General features: G+C 40.9%; 1 protein-coding gene across 1 annotated transcript; it reads left to right on the top strand.

Annotated features, from left to right (window-relative positions):
- The first annotated feature begins 13,495 nt into the window (after window positions 1-13,495).
- Window positions 13,496-20,211, top strand: LOC107768847 (kinetochore protein NDC80 homolog). Its single transcript, XM_016587996.2, has 4 exons — window positions 13,496-14,992; window positions 18,912-19,158; window positions 19,569-19,715; window positions 19,857-20,211. Exons 1-4 carry the CDS (start codon window positions 13,854-13,856, stop codon window positions 20,070-20,072), a joined length of 1,749 nt encoding a protein of 582 aa, XP_016443482.1. The 5' UTR covers window positions 13,496-13,853; the 3' UTR covers window positions 20,073-20,211.
- Window positions 20,212-21,277: the final 1,066 nt, after the last annotated feature.

Below are 21,277 nucleotides of genomic sequence, written 5' to 3'. Positions count from 1 at the left end.
TTGTAATAATGGATTTTCCTGATGTATTTCCAACAGATCTTCCAGGTATCACACCCGACATGGATATTGACTTTGGCATTGATTTATTACCAGTACTCAGCCTATTTCTATTCCATCATATCGTATGGCCCAAACAGAGTTGAAAGAATTAAAAGAACAGTTACATGAGTTGCTTGATAAGGGTTTCATTCGGCCTAGTGTATCATCTTGGGGTGCTCATGTCTTAATTGTGAAGAAGAAGGATGGTTCTATGCGGTAGTGTATTGATTACCGCCAGCTGAACAAGGCTACAGTGAAGAACAAGTATCCATTGCCACACATTAATGATCTATTTGATCCGCTTCAGGGTGCCAGCGTATTCTCTAAGATTGACTTACGTTAAGGCTATCATCAGTTGAAGATTCGGGAGCCAGATATCCCGAAGACTGCTTTCAGGTCTCGGTACGGTCATTACGAATTCCTTGTGATGTCTTTTGGGCTAACCAACTCCCCACCAGTATTTATGTACATAATGAATAGTGTATTTCAGCCTTATCTTGATTCTTTCGTCATTATGTTTATTGACGACATTCTGGTGTATTCCCGGAGTTGGGAAGATCATGAACATCACTTGAGGATTGTGCTTCAGATTTTGAGAGAAAATAAGTTATATGCAAAATTTTCAAAGTGTGAATTTTGAGTTGGTCCAGACCGTCTTTAGTTACGGAAATCCGAAGTTTCCTTGGTTTGGCAGGGTATTATCGCCGATTTGTAAAGGGTTTCTCTTCTATTACTGCATCTATGGCCAAATTGACCCAGAAGGGTGCTCCGTTTAGGTGGACCAAGGAATGTGAGGAAAGCTTCCAAAAGCTCAAGACAGCTTTGACTACATCCCCAGTATTGGTATTACATATAGGTTCAAGGGCTTATATTGTGTATTGTGATGCATCGCGTATTGGTCGCGGTGTAGTGTTGATGCAAGACGGTAGGGTGATTGCCTACGCGTCCAGACAGTTAAAGGTGCATAAGAAGAATTATCTTGTACACGACCTTGAGTTAGCAGCTATTGTTCATGCCTTGAAGATTTGGCGGCATTATTTGTACGGTGTCCATTGTGAGGTCTACACCGATCACCGAAGCCTACAACATCTATTTAAATAGAAGGATCTTAATTTGCGGCAGCGGAGGTGGTTGGAGTTGCTTAAGGATTATGATATCACCATTCTCTATCATCCTGGGAAGGCCAATGTAGTGGCCGATGCCTTGAGTCGTAAGGCGGAAAGTTTGGGTAGCTTAGCATATTTACCGGTAGAAGAGAGGCCTTTAGCCCTGGATGTTCATGCCTTGGCCAACCCGTTTGTTAGATTGGATATTTTCGAGCCGAGTTGAGTTTTGGCTTGTGTGGTTTCTCAGTCTTCTCTTTATGATCGTATCAGGGAGCGTTAGTATGATGGCCCCCATTTGCTTGTCCTTAAGGATACAGTTCCGCACGGTTATGCCAAGGAAGTCACTATTGGAGATGAGGCTGTATTACAGATGCAGGGCATGCTATGTGTACCCAATGTAGATGGCTTTGCGTGATTTGATTCTCCACGAGGCTCACAGTTCGCAATATTCCATTCATTCGGGTGCTGCAAAGATGTATCGGGACTTGAGATATCACTATTGGTGGAGGTGGATGAAGAAATACATAGTGGAGTATGTAGCTCGGTGTCTAAATTGTCAACAGGTGAAATATGAGCATCAACGACTGGGTGGATTGCTTCAGAAGTTAGAGATTCCATAATGGAAATGGGAGAGGATCATTATGGATTCGTTGTTGGGCTCCCACGGACTCAGAGGGAGGTCGATACAACTTGGGTGATTGTGGATAGATTGACCAAGTCAGCTCATTTCATTCTTGTGGTTACTACTTACTCTTCGGAGCAGCTGGCTCAGGTCTATATTCGCGAGATTGTCAGACTCCATGGCGTACCGGTATCTATCATCTCTGACCGGGGTACGCAGTTTACATTACGGTTCTGGAGGGTAGTACAACGTGAGTTGGGTACTCGGGTAGAGTTGAGTACAACATTTCACCCTCAGACGGACAGGCAGTCTAAACGCACTATTCAGATACTGGAGTATATGCTTCGTGCGTGTGTGATAGATTTTGGGGGTGCTTGGGATCAGTTCTTACCACTTGCGGAGTTTGCTTACAAAAATAGTTACCAGTCAAGCATTCAGATGGCTCCGTATGAGGCTTTGTATGGTAGGCGGTGCCAGTCCCCAGTGGGTTGGTTCGAACTAGGCGAGGCTAGGCTATTGGGTACAAACTTGGTTCAGGATGCACTGGAAAAGGTTAAGTTGATTTAGGATGGACTTCGTACAACCCAATCTAGACAGAAGAGTTATGCAGATCGGAAGGTTCGTGATGTTGCATTCATTGTTGGTGAGCGGGTATTGCTCCGGGTTTCGCCAATGAAGGGTGTGATGAGGTTTGGGAAGAAGGGCAGGTTGAGCCCTGGGTATATTGGGCCTTTTGAGATTCTTGAGAGAGTTGGAGATGTGGCTTACAAACTTGCACTACCACCTAGTCTCTCTACGGTTCATCCGGTATTCCATGTTTCCATGCTTTGGAAATATCACGGTGATTCGTCTCATGTGTTAGACTTCAGTTCAGTTCAGTTTGACAAGGATCTATCTTATGTTGAGGAACCAATAGCTATTTTGGATAGGCAGGTTCGAAAACTGAGGTCAAAGAACATTGCTTCCGTGAAGGTTCAGTGAATGGGTCATCCGGTCGAAGAGGCGACTTGGGATACCGAGTATAATATGCGCAGCTGTTATCCACACTTATTCACTAGCTCAGGTACTTTTTCTAACTCCGTTCGAGGACGAACGTTTGTTTTAGAGGCGGAGAATGTGATGACCCAAAATATCATCCTTAAATTTAATAATTAATTCTGTGCTCTAAGACCTCAAAAACACTATTTATTATTCCTCGACTTGCGTGCATAGTCCGTAAAATTTTCTGAAAAGTTTTTATGTGAAAAAAATGGATTAAAATGTGAATTAGAGCTTTAAAACTCAACTGAGTTGACTTTGGTCAACATTTTGAGCAAACAGAGTCGGATCAGTGTTTTGACAGTTCCGGTAGGTCCGTATCTTGATTTGGGATTTGGGCGTATGCCCAGAATCAAATTCTGAGGTCCCTAGCCCGAGATATGGAATTTTGATAAAAAAAATTAAAAGTTTAAGTTCAAATAGTGACAGGATGTCGAATTGTGTGCAAACGACCCTGGAATAAAATTTTGATGATTCCAACAGCTCCGTAGGGTGATTTTGGACTTACGAGCATGATCAGAATTTTATTTGAAAGTCTGTAGTGAAATTAGGCTTGAAATGGCAAAACAATAGGAATTTAAAGTTTGAAAGTTTGACCGGGAAGTTGACCTTTTGAGATCGGGGTCGGAATTCAGTTCCAAAAATTTTCATAGCTCTGTTATGTCATTTATGACTTGTGTGCAAAATTTAAGGTCAATCGGACTTGATTTGATAGGTTTCAACACCGAATGTAGAAATTGGAAATTCTTAAGTTTCATTAAGCTTGAATTGGGGTGTGATTTGTGATTTTAGCGTTGTTTGATGTGATTTAAGGTTTCAAATAAGTTGGTATGATGTTTTAGGACCTATTGGTGTATTGGGTTGAGGTCCCGAGGGCCTCGGGTGAGTTTCAGATGGTTAACGGATCAAAAGTGGGACTTAGCTGCTGCAAAAACTGCAGCAATTTTTCTGCTAGAAATGTTGTAAAAATCGGGCTCCCTAACAGATCTGTAAGTTATAAAAACAGGGGACTTCGTTTCATTTGCTATTTTTGACAAATTGGAGCTTAAGCAGAGGCGATTTTGATATATTTTCAAGGAAAAACATTGGGGTAAATGATTATAACTCGGATTTGGTCAATATACACGAATTTATCATTGTTTTCACCATTTAAATAGTGTTTTGAGATAGAAATTTAGAAAATTTTAGAAATCTCATAGAAATGAATTTTTGAGATTTCGGTGTCGATCCGAAGTCGGATTTGAGTGAAACTGGTATGGTTGGACTCGATATTCAATGGGTTGTCGGATTTTGTAAGTTTCGCCAGATTCCGAGATGTGGGCCTCGCGGACAATTTTTGAGCTAATTTCGGATTTTATTGAAAAATATAATATTTTCTTATGAAATTGATTCCTATAATTTTTGTTGAATGTATCGAATTAATTATGCTTAGATACGAGTCGATCGGAGTCGGAAAATCGAGAAAAAAATATAATACTTGGTTAAATTGGAGCAAGTCGAGGTAAGCGACTTGTCTAAATTTGGGAGGGAGTGGGGGTGGGGGTGGGGGGATTTTCCCTAGGATTGGTATTGATGTGATTATTGAAATATGTTGAAAGTCGTGTAAACGAGGTGATGAGTGTGTACAGGGGCTAAATGTGAAAGATTATATTTTTAAATTGTGTAGATCACTGTTGCGCATTTATTAAATTATGTTATCTTGTTATATTCTTCATCATCAATATGAGATATATACTTTAAATTTGTTTGACTTTTTTCTGCTAATTGTTTTACCTGTTTAGTTGAAACTTGATTTCTTTTATTCTGTGCATTATTTGAAGGTTAATTTTCTTTAAATTAAATATTACTAATATAGAGTATTTGACATTTTTAAACTTGATATTGAAGCAACATATTAAAGATTTTGAAATATTATTTTCCTGAATTATTTATTCCTGAATATTTTTGTAAGATTTTCGTACTCATTGTGATGGAGCTGTTAGCTCTTTATTGTGGAAAATTATTATTGATGATTTATTTTGGCATGCGCCGTGAGCTCTTTATTGTGAAAAAATATTGTTGTTGAATTATTTTGGCAAGTTAAATTATTTGAGCACTTGAGGTGCAAATTGTGATATATTGTGATATTGATACACATGCGGTGGTATAAGGTCTGGGTATTGAAACGCATGCGGTGAGATAAGGGTGGCTTGATACGTGTGGCTAGTAGGGGGAACTACTAGAAGTCATGCGGTATGATAAGGATGGCTAAAACGCGGGATGCTATTTCGGAAAAAAATATTTTCTTTCAAATAAATTGTGAAGGCTCCCGCGGTGAGATAAGAAAATGAGATATTGTATATTTATTTATGATTTGGGACTACGAGGCGGTACCTTGGGAGTTCCCTTGTTGATATTGATTTATGGCCGCAGTTGCCTTTGATTATTGTTGTGATTTTCTTAAAGTTGAAAAGAATTCTGTTTTGTTTTCCGCGAGGTATTAAATGCCATTATTTAGTGTAATTAAATAGTGACACACTACTTGATTCATTTTCATTATCATTTTATCTATTATATTGTTAAATATTTTACTATGCCATTATTTATTTTCCAGTAGGGCCTGACATGACCTCGTCACTGCTCTACCAAGGTTAGGCTTGACACTTACTGGGTACCGCTGTGGTGTACTCATATTACGCTTCTGCACATCTTTTTGTGCAGATTCAGGTACTCTTTACCAGCCCCGACTTCAGTGAGTTACCTGTGCACAGAGATTTCGAGGTATATCTGCCAGCGTCCGCAGACTCAGGAGTCCCCTTCTATCATTATTATGTTGCTTCCTTATTTTTCTTTAGACCTTGATATATAGAGACATTGAGGATTAAATTCTTAGAAACTTGTGACTTATTTCTACTAGGTTTTGGGAGTTGTAATTGTGTAAAGTTTCAGATTTATTTATTTCAGATTTCTATTTTTATTCCGCATTGATAGGCTTACCTAGTTTTAGAGACTAGGTGCCATCACGACATCCTACGCAGGGAATTTGGGATCGTGACATAAATCAAGTCAATGGGGTATTCGAAGTAAAAGAGGAACGAATGCGAAGGTGTACAGCACGTGCCCCAAGATCAAAATAGCGAGGCCGATGCTCTGGCTAACTTGGGGTCATCGGTTAATGGCGATGAATTCATCTCAGGAACGGCCGTACAGCTCATGAAATCGGTAGTGGAAAAAGGTCATGCCGAAATAAACTCAACAAGTTTAACTTGGGATTGTAGAAGCAAATACATAGACTATTTGAAGACTGGGAAGTTTCCCTCGGATCCTAAAGAATCAAGAGCTCTACGCACAAAGGCCGCCAGGTTAAGCATGTCCGAAGGGACTCTATTCAGAAGAACATTTGACGGGCCGCTCGCCATATGCTTGGGGCCGGGAGATACCGAATATGTCTTGAGAAAGTTCACGAAGGCATAAGCGGAAACCATTCGGGGGCAGAATCTTTGGTTCAGAAGATAATCAGGGCCGACTATTACTGGATCGACATGGAGAAAGATGCAAAGGACTTTGTACAAAGGTGTGATGGCTGTCAAAGACATGTATCGATGATCCATCAACCCGAAGAGCTACTCCATTCGGTCTTGTCCCTATGGCCATTCATGAAATGGGGAATGGACATCGTCGGTCCCATGACGAGGGCACATGGTAAGGCTTAATTCATACCATTTATGAATGATTATTTTTCTAAATGGGTGAAATCTCAAGCGTTCGAGAAAGTCCGGGAAAAAGAAGTCATTGACTTCATTTGGGACCACATAATACGCTAGTTCGGGATACCAACCGAGATCGTGTGTGATAATGGGAAGTAATTCATCGCGAGCAAGGTAAATAAGTTTTTCGAAGACCACAAGATTAAAAAGCTACTATCCATACTCTATCACCCTAGTGGGAACGGACAAGCAGAATCTACAAACAAGATCATACTCCAAAACTTGAAAAAAAGTTTGACCGATGCCAAAGAGAGATGGAAGAAAATTATGCCCGAAGTCTTGTAGACATACCGTACAACTTCGAAGTCTTGTACCGGGGCCACCCTATTTTCATTGGTCTACAGTGCCGAAGCATTAATACCGGTCGAAGTGGGAGAACTGAGCCTCATGTTCCGATATGCGCCCGAAGAATCGAACGGTAAAGACATGAGTACGAGCGTGGAACTATTGGATGAAGAACGAGAGACCGCCCTAGTCCAGTTGGCCACCCAGAAATAGCGTATAGAAATATATTACAACCGAAGAGTCAACCTCCGACACTTCAAGATTGGGGACTTGGTGTTAAGAAATGTAACACTGCATACCCGAAACCCGAACAAGGGAAAGTTGGGACCGAAATGGGAAAGACCATATCGAGTCATCGAAATTACCGGCAAGGTCTCGTACAAACTCGAAGCGGGAAATTATGCACCGCTACCGAACAACTGGAACGTGACGCACTTAAAGCAATACTACTACTAAGGTACGATCTCATTTACTTTTTTATAATATTATTAATCAGGATAACACTTGCATGCAACAACCAAAGGAGAATGTGACTATTAGGTCTGAAACCACGCGTTGCACTCTTTTTCTCTTGAACTGGTTTTGTCCCAAATGGGTTTTCCGGCAAGGTTTTTAACGAGGCAACAGTAAATTGTGCTAACTTAGATTCGAAGATCGGTTTTAAATCGGAGTCGATGGGCGTATCAACAGTATCTGAGACCTCTCAAGATAGACCTCGAATACTGGGGGCCATCACCATCAGGTTAAGGTTCTTAGCAAGAAAAGAAGGAAACTGTGTACTTGAACAGTTTAGGCTCTGCGGTTAGGATTTATTGTAAGAGCCAAAAGGTCAAGTGAACCGTGTCCGCGTAGGCCACCTTAGACATAATACAAGATTTTACATGCTTTCAATCATGTACTTTACATACAGAAATGAAAGAAAAATTCTACCTTGCTATTACGTATTTTTGCCTCTTCAAACATCAAGCTTAAGGGCTACTCCTATTCGGGGACTATCGAGCTTAAGGGATATCCCTATTCAGGGACTATCGAGCCTAAGGGCTAGCGCTACTCGGGAACTGTCATCTGATATAAGTTCGGGTAACTCGGCTATCAAATCTCGGAGGCACAAAACCTATTAGGTAATGCCTAAACACGAAAGGCTAAGTCCACCCCAAAAAATGGCTCGGAGACGTCCAAAACTCGTAATCAGAACATAAGGCCTTTATAAAAATTCGAAACCTGCTAAAAGGTTACCCTCGGCAAAAGCATCGTCTAAAATCACTTAAACATCTTGGGAAAACTGCCGATCACACCGAGTTTTCAAGGCCTCGAGCAAATAAACTTGCATCGAAGTCGGGCTTTATTTGGACATATAAAAAACATACGACTTTTTACTACATTTGATTCTATGCTAAGACATCAAAAATATTTGCAAGAATAGAGATTATGAAAAGATGCTAAAAACGTAGACTTGAAATTGCTAAAAAGGGAAATTTAATATACTCCGGAATGTATTTACAAAGGCCCAACAAAAACGGCCTCAAAATAGACAAAAAATATACACAAGACAAAAACTAAAAAAGTTCTAAGGAATTCATGACTGATCTTCATCGGGGCCCGACTAGTCGCCGGAACCATCGGAGCCTTCGGACCCCCCAAAATCCTCGAAACCTTCAGTCTCAGAAAGTTTCTTCACCTCAGCCTCAAGCTTTATTGCGTCCTCGATCTCGACCGATAGGTCAAATCCTTGGCATGGATTTCTTCGAGGATCTCCCTTCGAGACATTCGCCTCACATATTCGGCATTGGTCTCTAGGCAGGACTCGATTGCTTCGACATCGGCCTTATATTGGGCCACCATCTCCTCAGCATCGGTAGAGGTTGTCTCCAGCTTGGACTTCATTGCCTCGTGCTCTCTACCGAGGGCGCCCTATTTTGCGACAGCCGAGCTCAACTATGCTCGGAGATCTTCATTTAGTTGATCCCGCTTGTCAGCTTTCTCCTTCACCACCCGAAGTTGAACCTCTACCGATGTCAGTGTTTCCTGGGCAGTTTCCTTTTTCGAAGCGAGTAGGTCCATATTGCTCTTCCACCATCGGCCATGGCTTGGATCTTGTTCATCTTCTTTCGGAGTTGGTCGACCTGGTCGATCTTCTGTTAGACCTGCGAGGTTTTGTCATTAGCCACTACGGCTAGTTTATTGGTTCTAACTTCAAAGACCTTTACCTTTCAACCAAGTCAGCATGTTCCCGTCTCAGGGTCGATGCTTCCTTCTGAGCCCTATCCAGCTCGGCCTTAAGGTCCTAGACGGTCCTGTCTTGTTGCTCGCTAAGGATCGTGTACATATCCCTCTTTTGAGCCTGCTCCTTGAGCTCGAGCTCGAGTTGATTGAACTCAAAACAGTATCGGAGGAAGCTCTCGTGGTAACGAACAGAGGCCTGTAAAATAATGAAAGTCGTGAGAGATATCTAAACCTAAGTAAAATTCAAAGAAGACGTTCAACGCCTACCGCGCCTCATTGAAAAGACACGCCACGTCCACCCCATTCATTTTTGCCTAGTCCTCCTCGGTCACTAGGTAGATAGAACCTGGGCATCCTCTAGGACAGTAAGAATAACCGATCTCTTATGACCGGGGTCCACACTCGGAGCGGGGAACTGATTAATCAATTTTGGGCTCGAACTTGGCCCACCAGCTTCCGAAGATGTATCCTTCTTCGGGACTTCGAGGTCGCGCAACCCGAAAAAATCTTCTAAAGTGGACAAGTCCAAACCATCAAAGAAAGAATGAAGGGGATCGTCCATGCCATGAACCCCTTCATTGGATTTCTCTTTTCCTGCTTGGGCCTCCTCAAGCATGGACTCGGTATAGGAGGGAGTCCCCATAATTTCTATTACACTGAGCGCTTCCTTCGGAGCGGAGCCGGCGTCCCGGGGGGTCTCATCCCCCGTCCCCGTATCGGCCTCTAGAGTCTAGGAAGGTCGGCCTCATGAATCTCCCCCTCGGTTGCCGATCCACGGGTAATAAAAATGTTGTCTTCTTTCGACTCATCCCTGAGCGGGAGAAGAGAGTCATAATCTAGCACTAGGGAGCTGGTACTCTTCTTGGGCTTGTGAGCCACCCTCTTCTTTGGCTTTACCTCGGGACCCTGAGAGCCTGAAGTTTTTCTTTTCCTCTTCTTCTTTTCCCCCGCGGCAACCCCTGACTGTCCCGTCACAAAGGGATCAACGGACAAAGATATGCCCTCATCCCCTTCCAAAAGCCTAAGCTCGATGGTCTTAGGCAAACCTATAAAAGAGAGAAGAAATGTCAGTATGATGTGAGTTAAGAACACGGTAATAGTTATTCGAAGGAGAACCTTACCATGAGAACAGATCTCACATAGGCCCTTCGAAAGCATGCTCCATGAGAGCTCGAATTATGACATTCATTTGCAGATGCCTTCGATCCACTACTTAAGCCGGGGATCCGCATTTGGAACCCGGGCAACAGCTGCATAACCATAAATATGAATGACGAGAAAGAAAATGAAGAAAAATTGATACTTAAGGAAGGGCTGCACTTACGAGATGCATTCCACTTCTCGGGGAATGGCATAAACTCGGGAGGGATCATATCTTAGGTCTTCACCCGAACGAAGCGCCCTTACTAGCCTTGGTCTCGGTCTTCGTCAATACTCGAGAAGGGGGTCTTGCTGGCCCGACGAGTAAGATTGATTAGTCCCCATCAGAAGATTCGGGGACTGTATAGATAGAACAGGTGGTCGATGGTGAACCAACGAAAGTAACGGAGGAGGATCACGATCCTCCAGAGAGACGGGTGGATTTTTCCAAGGCACACCTCGTATCTTTTGGAAAAATCCAAAACAACCGGGTCTACCGGGCTAAGTGTGAAAGGGTAAGTGTAAACACTTGAATACCCCTCCACGTGGGTAGTAATAGCATCCTTAGGCCCGGGGACTACTATGTCTTTGCCTTCCCATTTATATTCCTCTCAAACCGTGGGAAGGACGTCTTTGGTAATGGAGCATATATACCTCGATGCTCCTTCACCCCGGTCCTATTTGGATGAGGGTTTCTCGACCTTGAAGTCGTCTGCAATTGAACAGTCCCCGGGAATAAACATTTTCAAGAGGGGCTCGGGAGCCGGTTCAGTGGCAGTCGACTCAGTGGCAACCACTTTGGGAGCAGCCGTCTCGAGAACAACAATTTCGGGAGCGATCACCTCAGTACCGGCGGCCGGTTGGGAGGATGAAGAGGCAGCCTGCTGAGGGACTGACTTGGATGTTTTTGCCATTACTACTTGAGAATGTTTGAAGATTTAAAGAAAAAGTATGGGGGTTTGAAGGAACAAGTTTGAAGGCTGAAGAACACAATATGAAGGTTCGAAGAAAATCCAGGTAAGAACCGAAGAACAACTATGAGAATTTGAAGATCAAGGATGAAGATATAAAGGAAGTTGGTGATAGCTAGAGAATTCGAAGGTAGAAACTTGATCGGAAAGTGGAAAAAGAAAAAGGGATAGAATTTTATAGGGGAAGTACGCGACGCTTCACATTCGGAGGCAACTAACCGATGGTTGACATGTGTCCGAAGTCAGAGCGATGCGACTGATGGGACGTTTCGACTTCTTCGTCATTTTGGTTGTAACGTACGGAGGAAGGAATATGAGAACATCTATCGTTTCTCATCATTTCGGCAAACCTACTCTCTGAGAAACGAGGGGACTACATGTATACGGGTAAAATCGAGGATAATTAGCACCCCGATTTCTCGGTGGGGCAAACAAAGCAAGGACGTAACTACAAGGAATCAGAATCGAAGCTAGGAGCCTCTCGTATCAATGCCCGAACAAAACACTTGCCCTCGGAGCTATCGAGACCACGCCTCCCGGATCCAGTTCGAGCTTCAAGACCTCAGAAAGCATTACCAAACGTCCGCGCACTTTTAACAAAGGGCCGTGATATCCGTACCCAACCGGATATCACATCGTGGATCTCGGTTAGTATCGACAGCAGATCAGTGATTAGCGAAGAGGAAGATTTTTACTTTTTTTTGAATTCTACTTAGGGTAAAACTCTCCTACTATATAAAAGGGAAGTTTATTATTCAATGAGGACATTGTAACACGCATATTAAGGCAATATAAACTTTTTTTCTTTGTTTCTAAGCTATTCAAAGGCTCTTATTCTTGTTCATAACTATTCATATATATCTTGGCTACGAATCGAAGGCAGATTAATTGTTAAGCCCACAGCCGAGCCCGGATTAAATACTATTGCTGGTTTGGCTATTTATTCTATGTTTCATTTGCTTATCTAACATTATTAATCACTTGTATCGGATTAACCCGTATATTTTTAAAATCGCGTATAAATTTAATTCTTATCCATTTTAAGGGTGAATATGTATTGCACAATGTTAGAGTCGGTAAATTGCCTTTTCTCTTCGTTTACTTTAGTGGGTCAAATTGAATCTTCTACACAGCTTATCATTTAAATATTCTGTGTAAGTTACTTTATTAACTGAGCATGGTACCAGAAGATGGTCGAATTATTTCCTTTTGTATAAACTTCACTTATTTAGAACTTTGTAGTCAAAACACAACAAATTTTAACTAATGGACAATTTGGTTCTGCAATTTTTGATCGACTTTACACTAAGAGAAGCTTTATTTATGAAAGTTTAATCACGTTATTGACAAGGGGAGAGATCGAATTTAGATGATAAAGTAACACATCATGTCATATATATAGAGGGAGAATAAAGAGTTTTATAAGCAACTGATTTAAAAGGGAAAAGGGTGGGGATTTTAGGTAAGAGTTCCTTTTTAGGTTGACAACGTGACCCTTCTACTAACACATTTTATGCCTATACTGCAATGGACATTTAGTTTTTTTTTTTTTGGCTAAACTTATATTAGAAATTAAGTAACGTAACAATTATAGTTATTACAAGTTAAGACTGTTTGAACGTTCAAGTCTTCAGAACAGTCCTTATTAAAAGCTGATAAAACAAAGAGGGGAGATAAAGTAATATAAGGGATGCCATGGTTGTCGTCCATCTAAGGGTGTGAGGTTCATGCCATGCTTAGCCAAGACATCTGCTACAACGTTAGCTTCTCGGTAGACATGTCTAAGCTCCACGCGACCCAGTTCCAGCATCAATGACCTGCAATCAGAAATAATAAGTAAGTAAAGTTCATTGTCATGTACGATCACGGTGCATAATACATGAGAATCAATTTCTATTTAAATTGGCGAGAGGTTAAAGTCCTTAGCTAACTGTAAGCCTAGCCGAAGTGCTAGTATGTGACTCCACAGATCGAGTGATTAGTGGAGTTGCTTGATCGAAGGCTCCGACGATGTTAAGCTTAACAAAATTATTAGGTGTTGAGTATCATTTAATGTAAATAGTGCACATGTTAGCTTTTAAAATAACGGACTGGTGAAAGAAAGTAAAATTTTATAGGATGATACACAATAGCAGTTACAAACAATTCCTTATAGGGATTACGAAAAAGATTATGAAAATGAACATTCAGTTATGGATAAGAAGATTGTGGCTGGTACTAATAGGATCCACAAAAAATAAAGTTTGGTGGATAATTACAGTCTCCAAATTTCTTAGCCACAAAAGTTAAAGTTAAAGTTTGTAAGGCTAATTCCTCATGTTTGAAATTCATGTAAAAACGTCTAAAGTTGTGCCATATATTTGCTTGAAATTCATGTAAAAATATATTAAATTGTGTCATATTTGCATGAACTTTATGTAAAAATATCTTAGGGTTGCTTGCTTTTAAATTATTTGAAGTTAGGCTTTAGCAAGTCAAACATCATGTACAGAACTTCAGCCATAAGATTTTAAACCCATATATCTAAAGTTGTCTCGAAAGTGGCTAAATTTGCAAATTTTTGTGCACCGTAGATGTTGGTCAAAATTGCGTATATGTCCACTTCTCATTTCCCAATTGCAAAGCGGGAATTCAACTCAAAAAACTCAGTATCCACAGAGATCAACAGTAGCATCCTCCAACAATGAGAGGCGCCGGACGACGACGTACGAACTCTGTAGCACCGGATTGGCGACATCCACCGCCGACTCCGACCGCCAAGATGGCAAACGACCCAAGGCAATTTGTCGCCACCGGCGGCCGTGATTCCGACGCAAGCTTCGCCAGTAGTCGGCCGTCATCTGTCGGTGTAAACCCCCGGTCCGCCGCTATCCCTATCTCCGACCGCTCCTATCAACTCAACGCTATCCGTACGATCAACGCTTACCTTTCCTCTCACTCTCTCCCTTTTACTCTCAAACCCCCTCTCCCTTCTGCTAAAGATATCACCGAAACCCTAAAATTTATCCTCTCTCGCTTTGGACTTAACCCGTCAGAATCACAAAAACTCGACGATGATCTCCAAACCCTACTGAAAAGCCTAAACTGCCCCGTAAAAGTGAACAAATCTGCATTACGTGCCCCTGGGACGCCTCATTCTTGGCCTAGTCTACTTGCAGCGATTCACTGGCTTGTTCAGCTCGGTAAATTTGATGATCACCGGTTGAGTACCCGAGCTCAACAGCTTGCTTCGGAGAATAAGGTGTTTAGGTATACTGTTGAGAATTATTCTCATTACATTAGGGGAGAAGATAAAGAAGCAGATGACTTGGATAGTCAATTTATGCTGGAGTTGGAACAAGAAAAGGCCCGATTGGTTGCGGATGTGAATGCATCAGAGGAGAATTTGAAGGCACAAGAGGCAAAGTTGGAGGCGTTGAAGAATGGGCCGTCGGAGAGAGAGTTGTTGGAGAATGAAAAGAGTGCGTTGGAGGAAGATGTCAAGAAGTTTCATTCTATCATTGAACAGTTACAAGGGCGTATAACTACGGTGGAGAGGTCGTTGGAGGAGCAAGTGAAAGGGTTGGAGACTAAGGTTGCTGAGAAGGAGAGCATTTATGCGGAGAACGAGGAGTTGAAGAAGAAGGTGGAGGAGCAAGGGATTAATCCCAGGGATGCAGATAGGATGAAGAGGGAGTTGCATGCTTTGGAAAGGGATGTTGCAGATATTGAGAACCAGAGGATAGAATGGGAGGAGAAGGGTTGGGACCTCGACTCTGCCATTGGGAACATGTACAAGAAGCTTGAGGAGCTAATGATTGAGTGCAACCAATCTATCAGGAGGTTTTCATACTCTCTCCTGTTGTTTATTGTTGTTAGAGAAAGCATTGACTTAATTTACATTTGACAGAATGAAATTAAAACTTTTAGTAATCTAAGGTTTATTATTCTTTGGGCATGGATTTATTTTACTACTATGGCTAGTTTAGTTGGACTAAATGGAGCTCTAAGAGTATGAGTAAGTGTTAATAGTGGAAGTGTCCATTGCAACATGTTTAGCGTTCGATTGCTTCCATATTGGATTCTCAGCAGATAATTTAGGTGACTGATAAATGGATTGCAGTTTGCTTACTGTGATGTATGATAATCACAACTTAGCCCGTGTACTGTTTCCACCAACTTTCAGTTGAGACATGGATGAGGAACATTATGCTAGTCAGAAGCAGTGTTATCAAAGGGTCGCTTAAAGTGCGCTTAAGCCCTGAAGCGAGGCTTGAAACACGTTGAGCGCTTCGCCGTGTTTAGGAGGCGCTTCAGTGTTGTCATCAAGGCTCTAAGGCATACTTTTTCTTGCCAATGAGCGTAATCCTTGAGAGGCGACACTAAACAATTGATATTTCACTTTATAGTAAATTTTCTTCAATTTCTTTGTCTATATATTTTGTATTCATGCTTATAGATATTAGTATTGGACTACACAAAATATTTGTAGCTTTTCTCCATTTGCACTTTCTTCATTGAAGCCCGCGCTTTATCCGCTTTTTGCGCTTTATCCGCCAAAAGACTTTAGAGCTTTTTTGCATTTTTCGCCTTTGATAACACTGGTCAGAAGGCAATAAGGCTAATGGTTCTCGAATTTGATTTTTCCAATCACTCTTGCTAGAAATTAAGGCTGCATCATGCCTGATTGGAAATGCTGTGTTGGACTTGAATTTCATAATTACATCAAATACCCTGGTCTTTCATGAAGAATATCCTTTATAGCATATTCACATTTGATATCTTATATATTTTGTTGTTGGATTATGCGGCAATTATTGATGGTATTTTCTGTTGTTTTCTTGTTTTGTGTAGCTTCATCCAGATATGCTTACTTCTAATCCATTATTATGCCATTATTTAGAGAAATTAAGATCCTTGTTTCTCTTGTATAGCCACCTGAATTTGTCAGATTACCCTAGTTTTACTTGTGAAACAGATTTGAATTGTGGAAAGTTCAGGTGCATCATCTATTCTATTTAATTGCATCACTCTCTTTGGCCAATTTCATGGACCAAATATCCAGTACTTGTGAAAAAAGTTTAATGAGAGTGCCTATATGCAACAATTCGTCTCTCAGATTACCTGTGCGTTCTTTTTTGATTTTGCACCGGGTGTCCGAGTCTCTTTGAGCCCCGACTAATCCCGGGGGTGCACAGGCCCTCGGCAAGGAGTTTCCCGCAAGTGCACCACGGTTAATTCAGGTTTTACCCAGTCCGATGACCCTCAGAAATTGTTTGCACCCAGTAGGTTTCGAACTTGAGACCTTGAAAGGGAGCAAACCCCAAGGCTCAAGTCAATTGCCACCAGGCCAACCCCTGAGGGTTTACCTGTGCATTCTTGTTGCTGGTTGAAAAATTCTTTCCTCTTTTTTTTTACCCATAAGTTATACTACTTCCTTTGTATCTTTTTAAATGACATGGTTTAGTTCCTTTTTTTTTTTTATGAAATAAGATTATTCATTGCAAGGCATCAAGAAGATGCAAATTACAAAGAGGATAAGTGCTAGGTCCATTACAACAAAAAGCTTACTTTGCACAGGTAGCTAGCCACTAGACAAAAGTAGAAAGTAGCTAAGTTAGAGCAATTGAGCCAATGAAATCTACCAGGGGAGCTACATTATTTACAGGGTTTAGAGAGTTCCAACTAAATAGGTACACAAGGCATTTAGCTTTGAGAGTATGGATAGGAGTTGAAATGCCATTAAAACATCTGTGATTCCTTTCTTGCCAAAGGCACCAAAATATGCTTGCTGGGATCATCTTCCAGAGCTTCTTGATGGTTCTGTCTAACTTTCCAACTGCTCCAACCCTCCACTGCCTCCCTGATATCCTGTGGTTGTGTCTAGCTTATACCCAGTATAGAGAGAAACATATACCACATGTCTGCTGTCACTGGACAATGCAAAAATAGGTGATTGATTGATTCAGAGTTTTGCTGACACAGGTAGCATCTATTGACCAGCTGAAAACTCCTTTTACAGAGATTGTCTTGGGTGAGGCAAGCTTCTTTGAGTGCAGTCCAAGTGAAGCAGATAACTTTTGTAGGAAGCTTTGTCCTCCAAATAAGCTTCCAAGGCCGGGAGTCAATGATTCCATTGTGCTGGCACATGCGCCTGTAGCCTGACTTCACTGTATATGGGCTTGTACCACACCCTATCCAACTAAGCCTGTCTTGGGTCTGCTCATTTACGGTAAAGTTCCCTAATCTACCAAGCAGAACAAATAGACTATCCAACTCCCAGTCATGCATGTTCCTTCTTAAAAGTGGAGCCCAAGAGTTTCCTGATCTATTTTGACTTACTGTGGAGTTGGGGTCACTAGCAATCTGGAATAGCAGTGGAAAACTCTTTCAAGGGCCAGTTGTCTAACCAATTATCTTCCCAGAATCTTACATGCAACCCATTCCCAATCTTGAAAGAAATATTCTGAGAAAATTCTTCCCAAAGGTTACTGATGTATTTCCATGGCCCAACACCATGGGGGGATCTACTGAGTTTGGTACACCAGTGGCTCTGTTGACCATGCTTGGCTATCACCACCTTCCACAGGTTGGTGTCTTTCTCACCAAATCTCCCTAGCCATTTCATTAGCATGCTTTTATTGTGCTTTGCTAGGTCTTTAATTCCAAGTCCACCAAGGTCTTTAGGTTGAGTCACTTTGGCCCATCTAACCAGGTGAAACTTATGTCCCTCACTGTTCCCCTTCCAGAGAAAGTTCTTCCTGAGTTTGTCCAGCTGCTTGAGCACTTTGCTGGGCATAGGATATAATGACATGAAATAGGTTGGGATACTGTCCATTACACTGCTAATCAAAATTAGCCTGCCACCCATGGAGAGATACTGCATCTGCCATGTCGCCAATCTCTTCTCTACCTTCTCTAACACCCCATTCCACACTTCAGAGGATTTGAATTTGGCTCCCAATGGTAGGCCAAGGTATGTGGCAGGCAAAGAGCCAATACCACAACATAGAATAGCAGCTATAGCCTCTGAGTCGGGAGCTTCATTAACTGGGTATATTATGCTCTTTGCCATGTTGATGTGAAGTCCTGATATAGCTTCAAAAATGAGCAGAGTTAGATTAAGATATTGAACCTGAGATTTTTCAACACCACAGAAAACTAATGTGCCATCTGCATAGAGCAAATGTGAGACTGAGATTGGATTCCCTTGAGGTCTTCCAACACTAAAACCATCTAACCAAAGCAACTGCTTTGCTTTGTCCAACATCTTGCTAAGACCCTCCATAGCTAGGATGAACAAGAATGGGGACAAGGGGTCGCCATGCCTTAAACCCTTTTGGGGTGAGAAGAATCCTACTGGGCTCCTATTTATGAGAATTGAATATTTGACTGTAGTCAAGTTGTATTTAATCCACCTGATCCACCTGCTACCAAGTCTAAGAGTAAAACCTTTGAATTGATTATTATATTGAATTTCGTAAAAAGAGTTCACAATGTGAAAGTAGACAACTGGTTGAAAAGGCGTCACATTGAATATCTGAATTTGAACTGTTGGAGGGAAAATTCTACAATTTTATGATATAGATCATAATTTGGGAGGGGTTGAGATTGAAAATATGAAGCTAGGTCAATCAAAGTGAGATGAGCAAGTATATTTGTGTATGTTTAATCTGGTTTAAAGTAGAACTTCCTTCTATTTGTTGCCCGTCATATTTTCCTTGATGACTCTGATTACGGATGATCTCATTTGAAATTTCAGGTTAAAGCTAGGAAATGAATTTCAGTATAAATTGAATGCCCAAGGATCCTCACAAGCAGAGGTCTTAGGTATAGACTACAAAACAACATTAAAACCCATGCTCACATCATTTCAAGATGAGATGAAGAATAGTTCCATGATGAAAATGGAAGAGTTGATAACTCTCCAGCAACAATCAGTTGAGAAGGCTTCCAAAATAGAGTCGAAGAGGAATCGTCTAACTACTCTTCAGGGTCACATTGACAATGTAAGTGTATCTTTGCTTCAGCTATGGAGTACTAGTGTTTCTTTTCCTCTTGTACACATGTATGTGTCTTTGCGTAGCTGAACTATTTTGGCCTTTCGGCGATTGGATTTGAAAAATAACAAGGCACTGTTACCATTATTGACAAATTTAAATGACATAAGGTCTATCAGCTTGAAAGAGTTCTTTTATTGATCTGTTTGGGATGTGCAACGATGACTTTTGAGGCTTTGTTTTAGTTTATAGATCCATTCACATGAACTTATCAGGTTGAGACACCAATAGATTTTGTTTTCAAATAAACACAAGGCTAGTAATTTAGAAGGTTTCTATCAATGCTATAGTTATGGCATTTTAACAGCCTTGAAGCCTAACATGACTATTTCCAAATCGTTTTATGATTGATTTGTCAGCTGGAAGCGCAGTTGGACTTATTAAAGAAGGAAAAACAGGACTTCATATCTAGATGTGCAGCAGAAGCCAGAAGGATGGCTGAGGAAGTTGAAACAGAGACTCGAAAGTCAGATCTGGTTGAAAGAGAGGCAGCGGATTTTCTGAAAGTAAGGCTATATGCAATTCAGACAAGATTTATATTGATATGCATAACTTTACAAATGTCCTCTGACGGATGTGAACTTGTGGGGTTTTCTTATCTTAGATGTATAATCCTGATTCTGATTGGCTTATCTTTACTTTCAAAGGCATCAAATGCCAAATTGCAGGAAATAATTGCACAAACTGAGGAAGAGGTGCAGACTTGTGCTCTTGAACTCTTTGCTGTTGTTGATACAGTTTCAAAATATAAAGAGTTTGTTACATCAAAAATTGCCACGATGAAGAATGCTCTTGCAGAAACTGTGGGGGCTGTAGCAGATATGCACAAAGCCGGTTTGCCTGGGTCTGTTGCAAGCCGCTGATATTAAACCTCTTGTAACAATTACAATTATCTCTTAATTATCTTATGTGTCATAGTTACTAATATTTTGTCAAATATAAATATTTAGGTGTAAAGTGTAAACACACGGTGCAGGTAAGTATTTACCATCTTTACTAGCACTCTTGGTCTATGGTTTTGCAATGGTCTACTCGCTTCCCTGATACATTTGACCAATATCAAGATTGTCTGTGATCCTCTTTTTGGGATTGGGAATTTTATCGAACATTGTTGGAGTTGATGTGTAAACAAGGAGTGTTGATTGCATAAATAGTTCTATGCTTACAAGATCTAGAAGCATGTGTTCCTTGGTCAGGTCTTAGAAGGGTGAAGCAATTTATTAGACTATTGCCGATAAAATCTCATCCTTTAACCACTGGCTTTACTTTTCTTTTCTGCCAGCCGGTGAGGAGACTAAGATACAATTGACATCGATGTTTTCCCCTACAAGATTCTACTAGCACAAATTTTAAATTGGAGTAAACTTAAGGTTTCTGGCTTTAAGAGCAAAGTTATTTAGGATTAAATGAAAAGTTAAAAATTAAAAAGTTTTTAAATATAAAACGATGTAATTTTATTCAACATGTTAAAATGAAAATGGCGTCAAATAAAATGAAATAGGTGGAGCTCGTTGTTACCGTAGCTTGAAATGGAAGGGTTATGTAGGTAAGACCTTGTTAAATTTTAATTTCCTCACTCAAACCAAGTTGGCGAAAGAACAAAACAATGGAAATTGTAGGAATCACTGATGTGCAAAAACTGAACCAGCTAGATATTTTCTTCTAAAACTCTGGAGGAAATGACCTTCTGGATGGAAATGTGTGACACTCTATGATACTGTTTCTAAATTCTGGAGCTCAATCGTCTTGACAGCAAATTCTATAAAATTTTAATTTCAATTGAATATCCACTTTTGGGGGTACAATTGGTAACTAAATTGCAAAAGGTAAAGCACGATCTATGTTCTTTTTTTATTTTCGTTAATGAGTGTGAGTACTCATCATATATATATATATATATATGTATTGCAACGTTTTCTCAAGGTGAGAGATAACAAATTACATGCATCCAGAGAGGTTAGGTTATCTCAGGTAAATTATCACAATCCGATCATTTTTCTCAGTAAAGTTTAGAGAGAAAGGCAAAGCGGACGAATAGAAGAGTTGAAAAGCTACTCATAGGCGTGAG

The sequence above is a fragment of the Nicotiana tabacum genome, chromosome 19 (genome assembly GCF_000715075.1).
Source record: "Nicotiana tabacum cultivar K326 chromosome 19, ASM71507v2, whole genome shotgun sequence".
Lineage (NCBI taxonomy): Eukaryota > Viridiplantae > Streptophyta > Magnoliopsida > Solanales > Solanaceae > Nicotiana > Nicotiana tabacum.
Note: the sequence above shows the minus strand (reverse complement) of the source record. Positions and strands in the feature narration are given on the sequence as shown.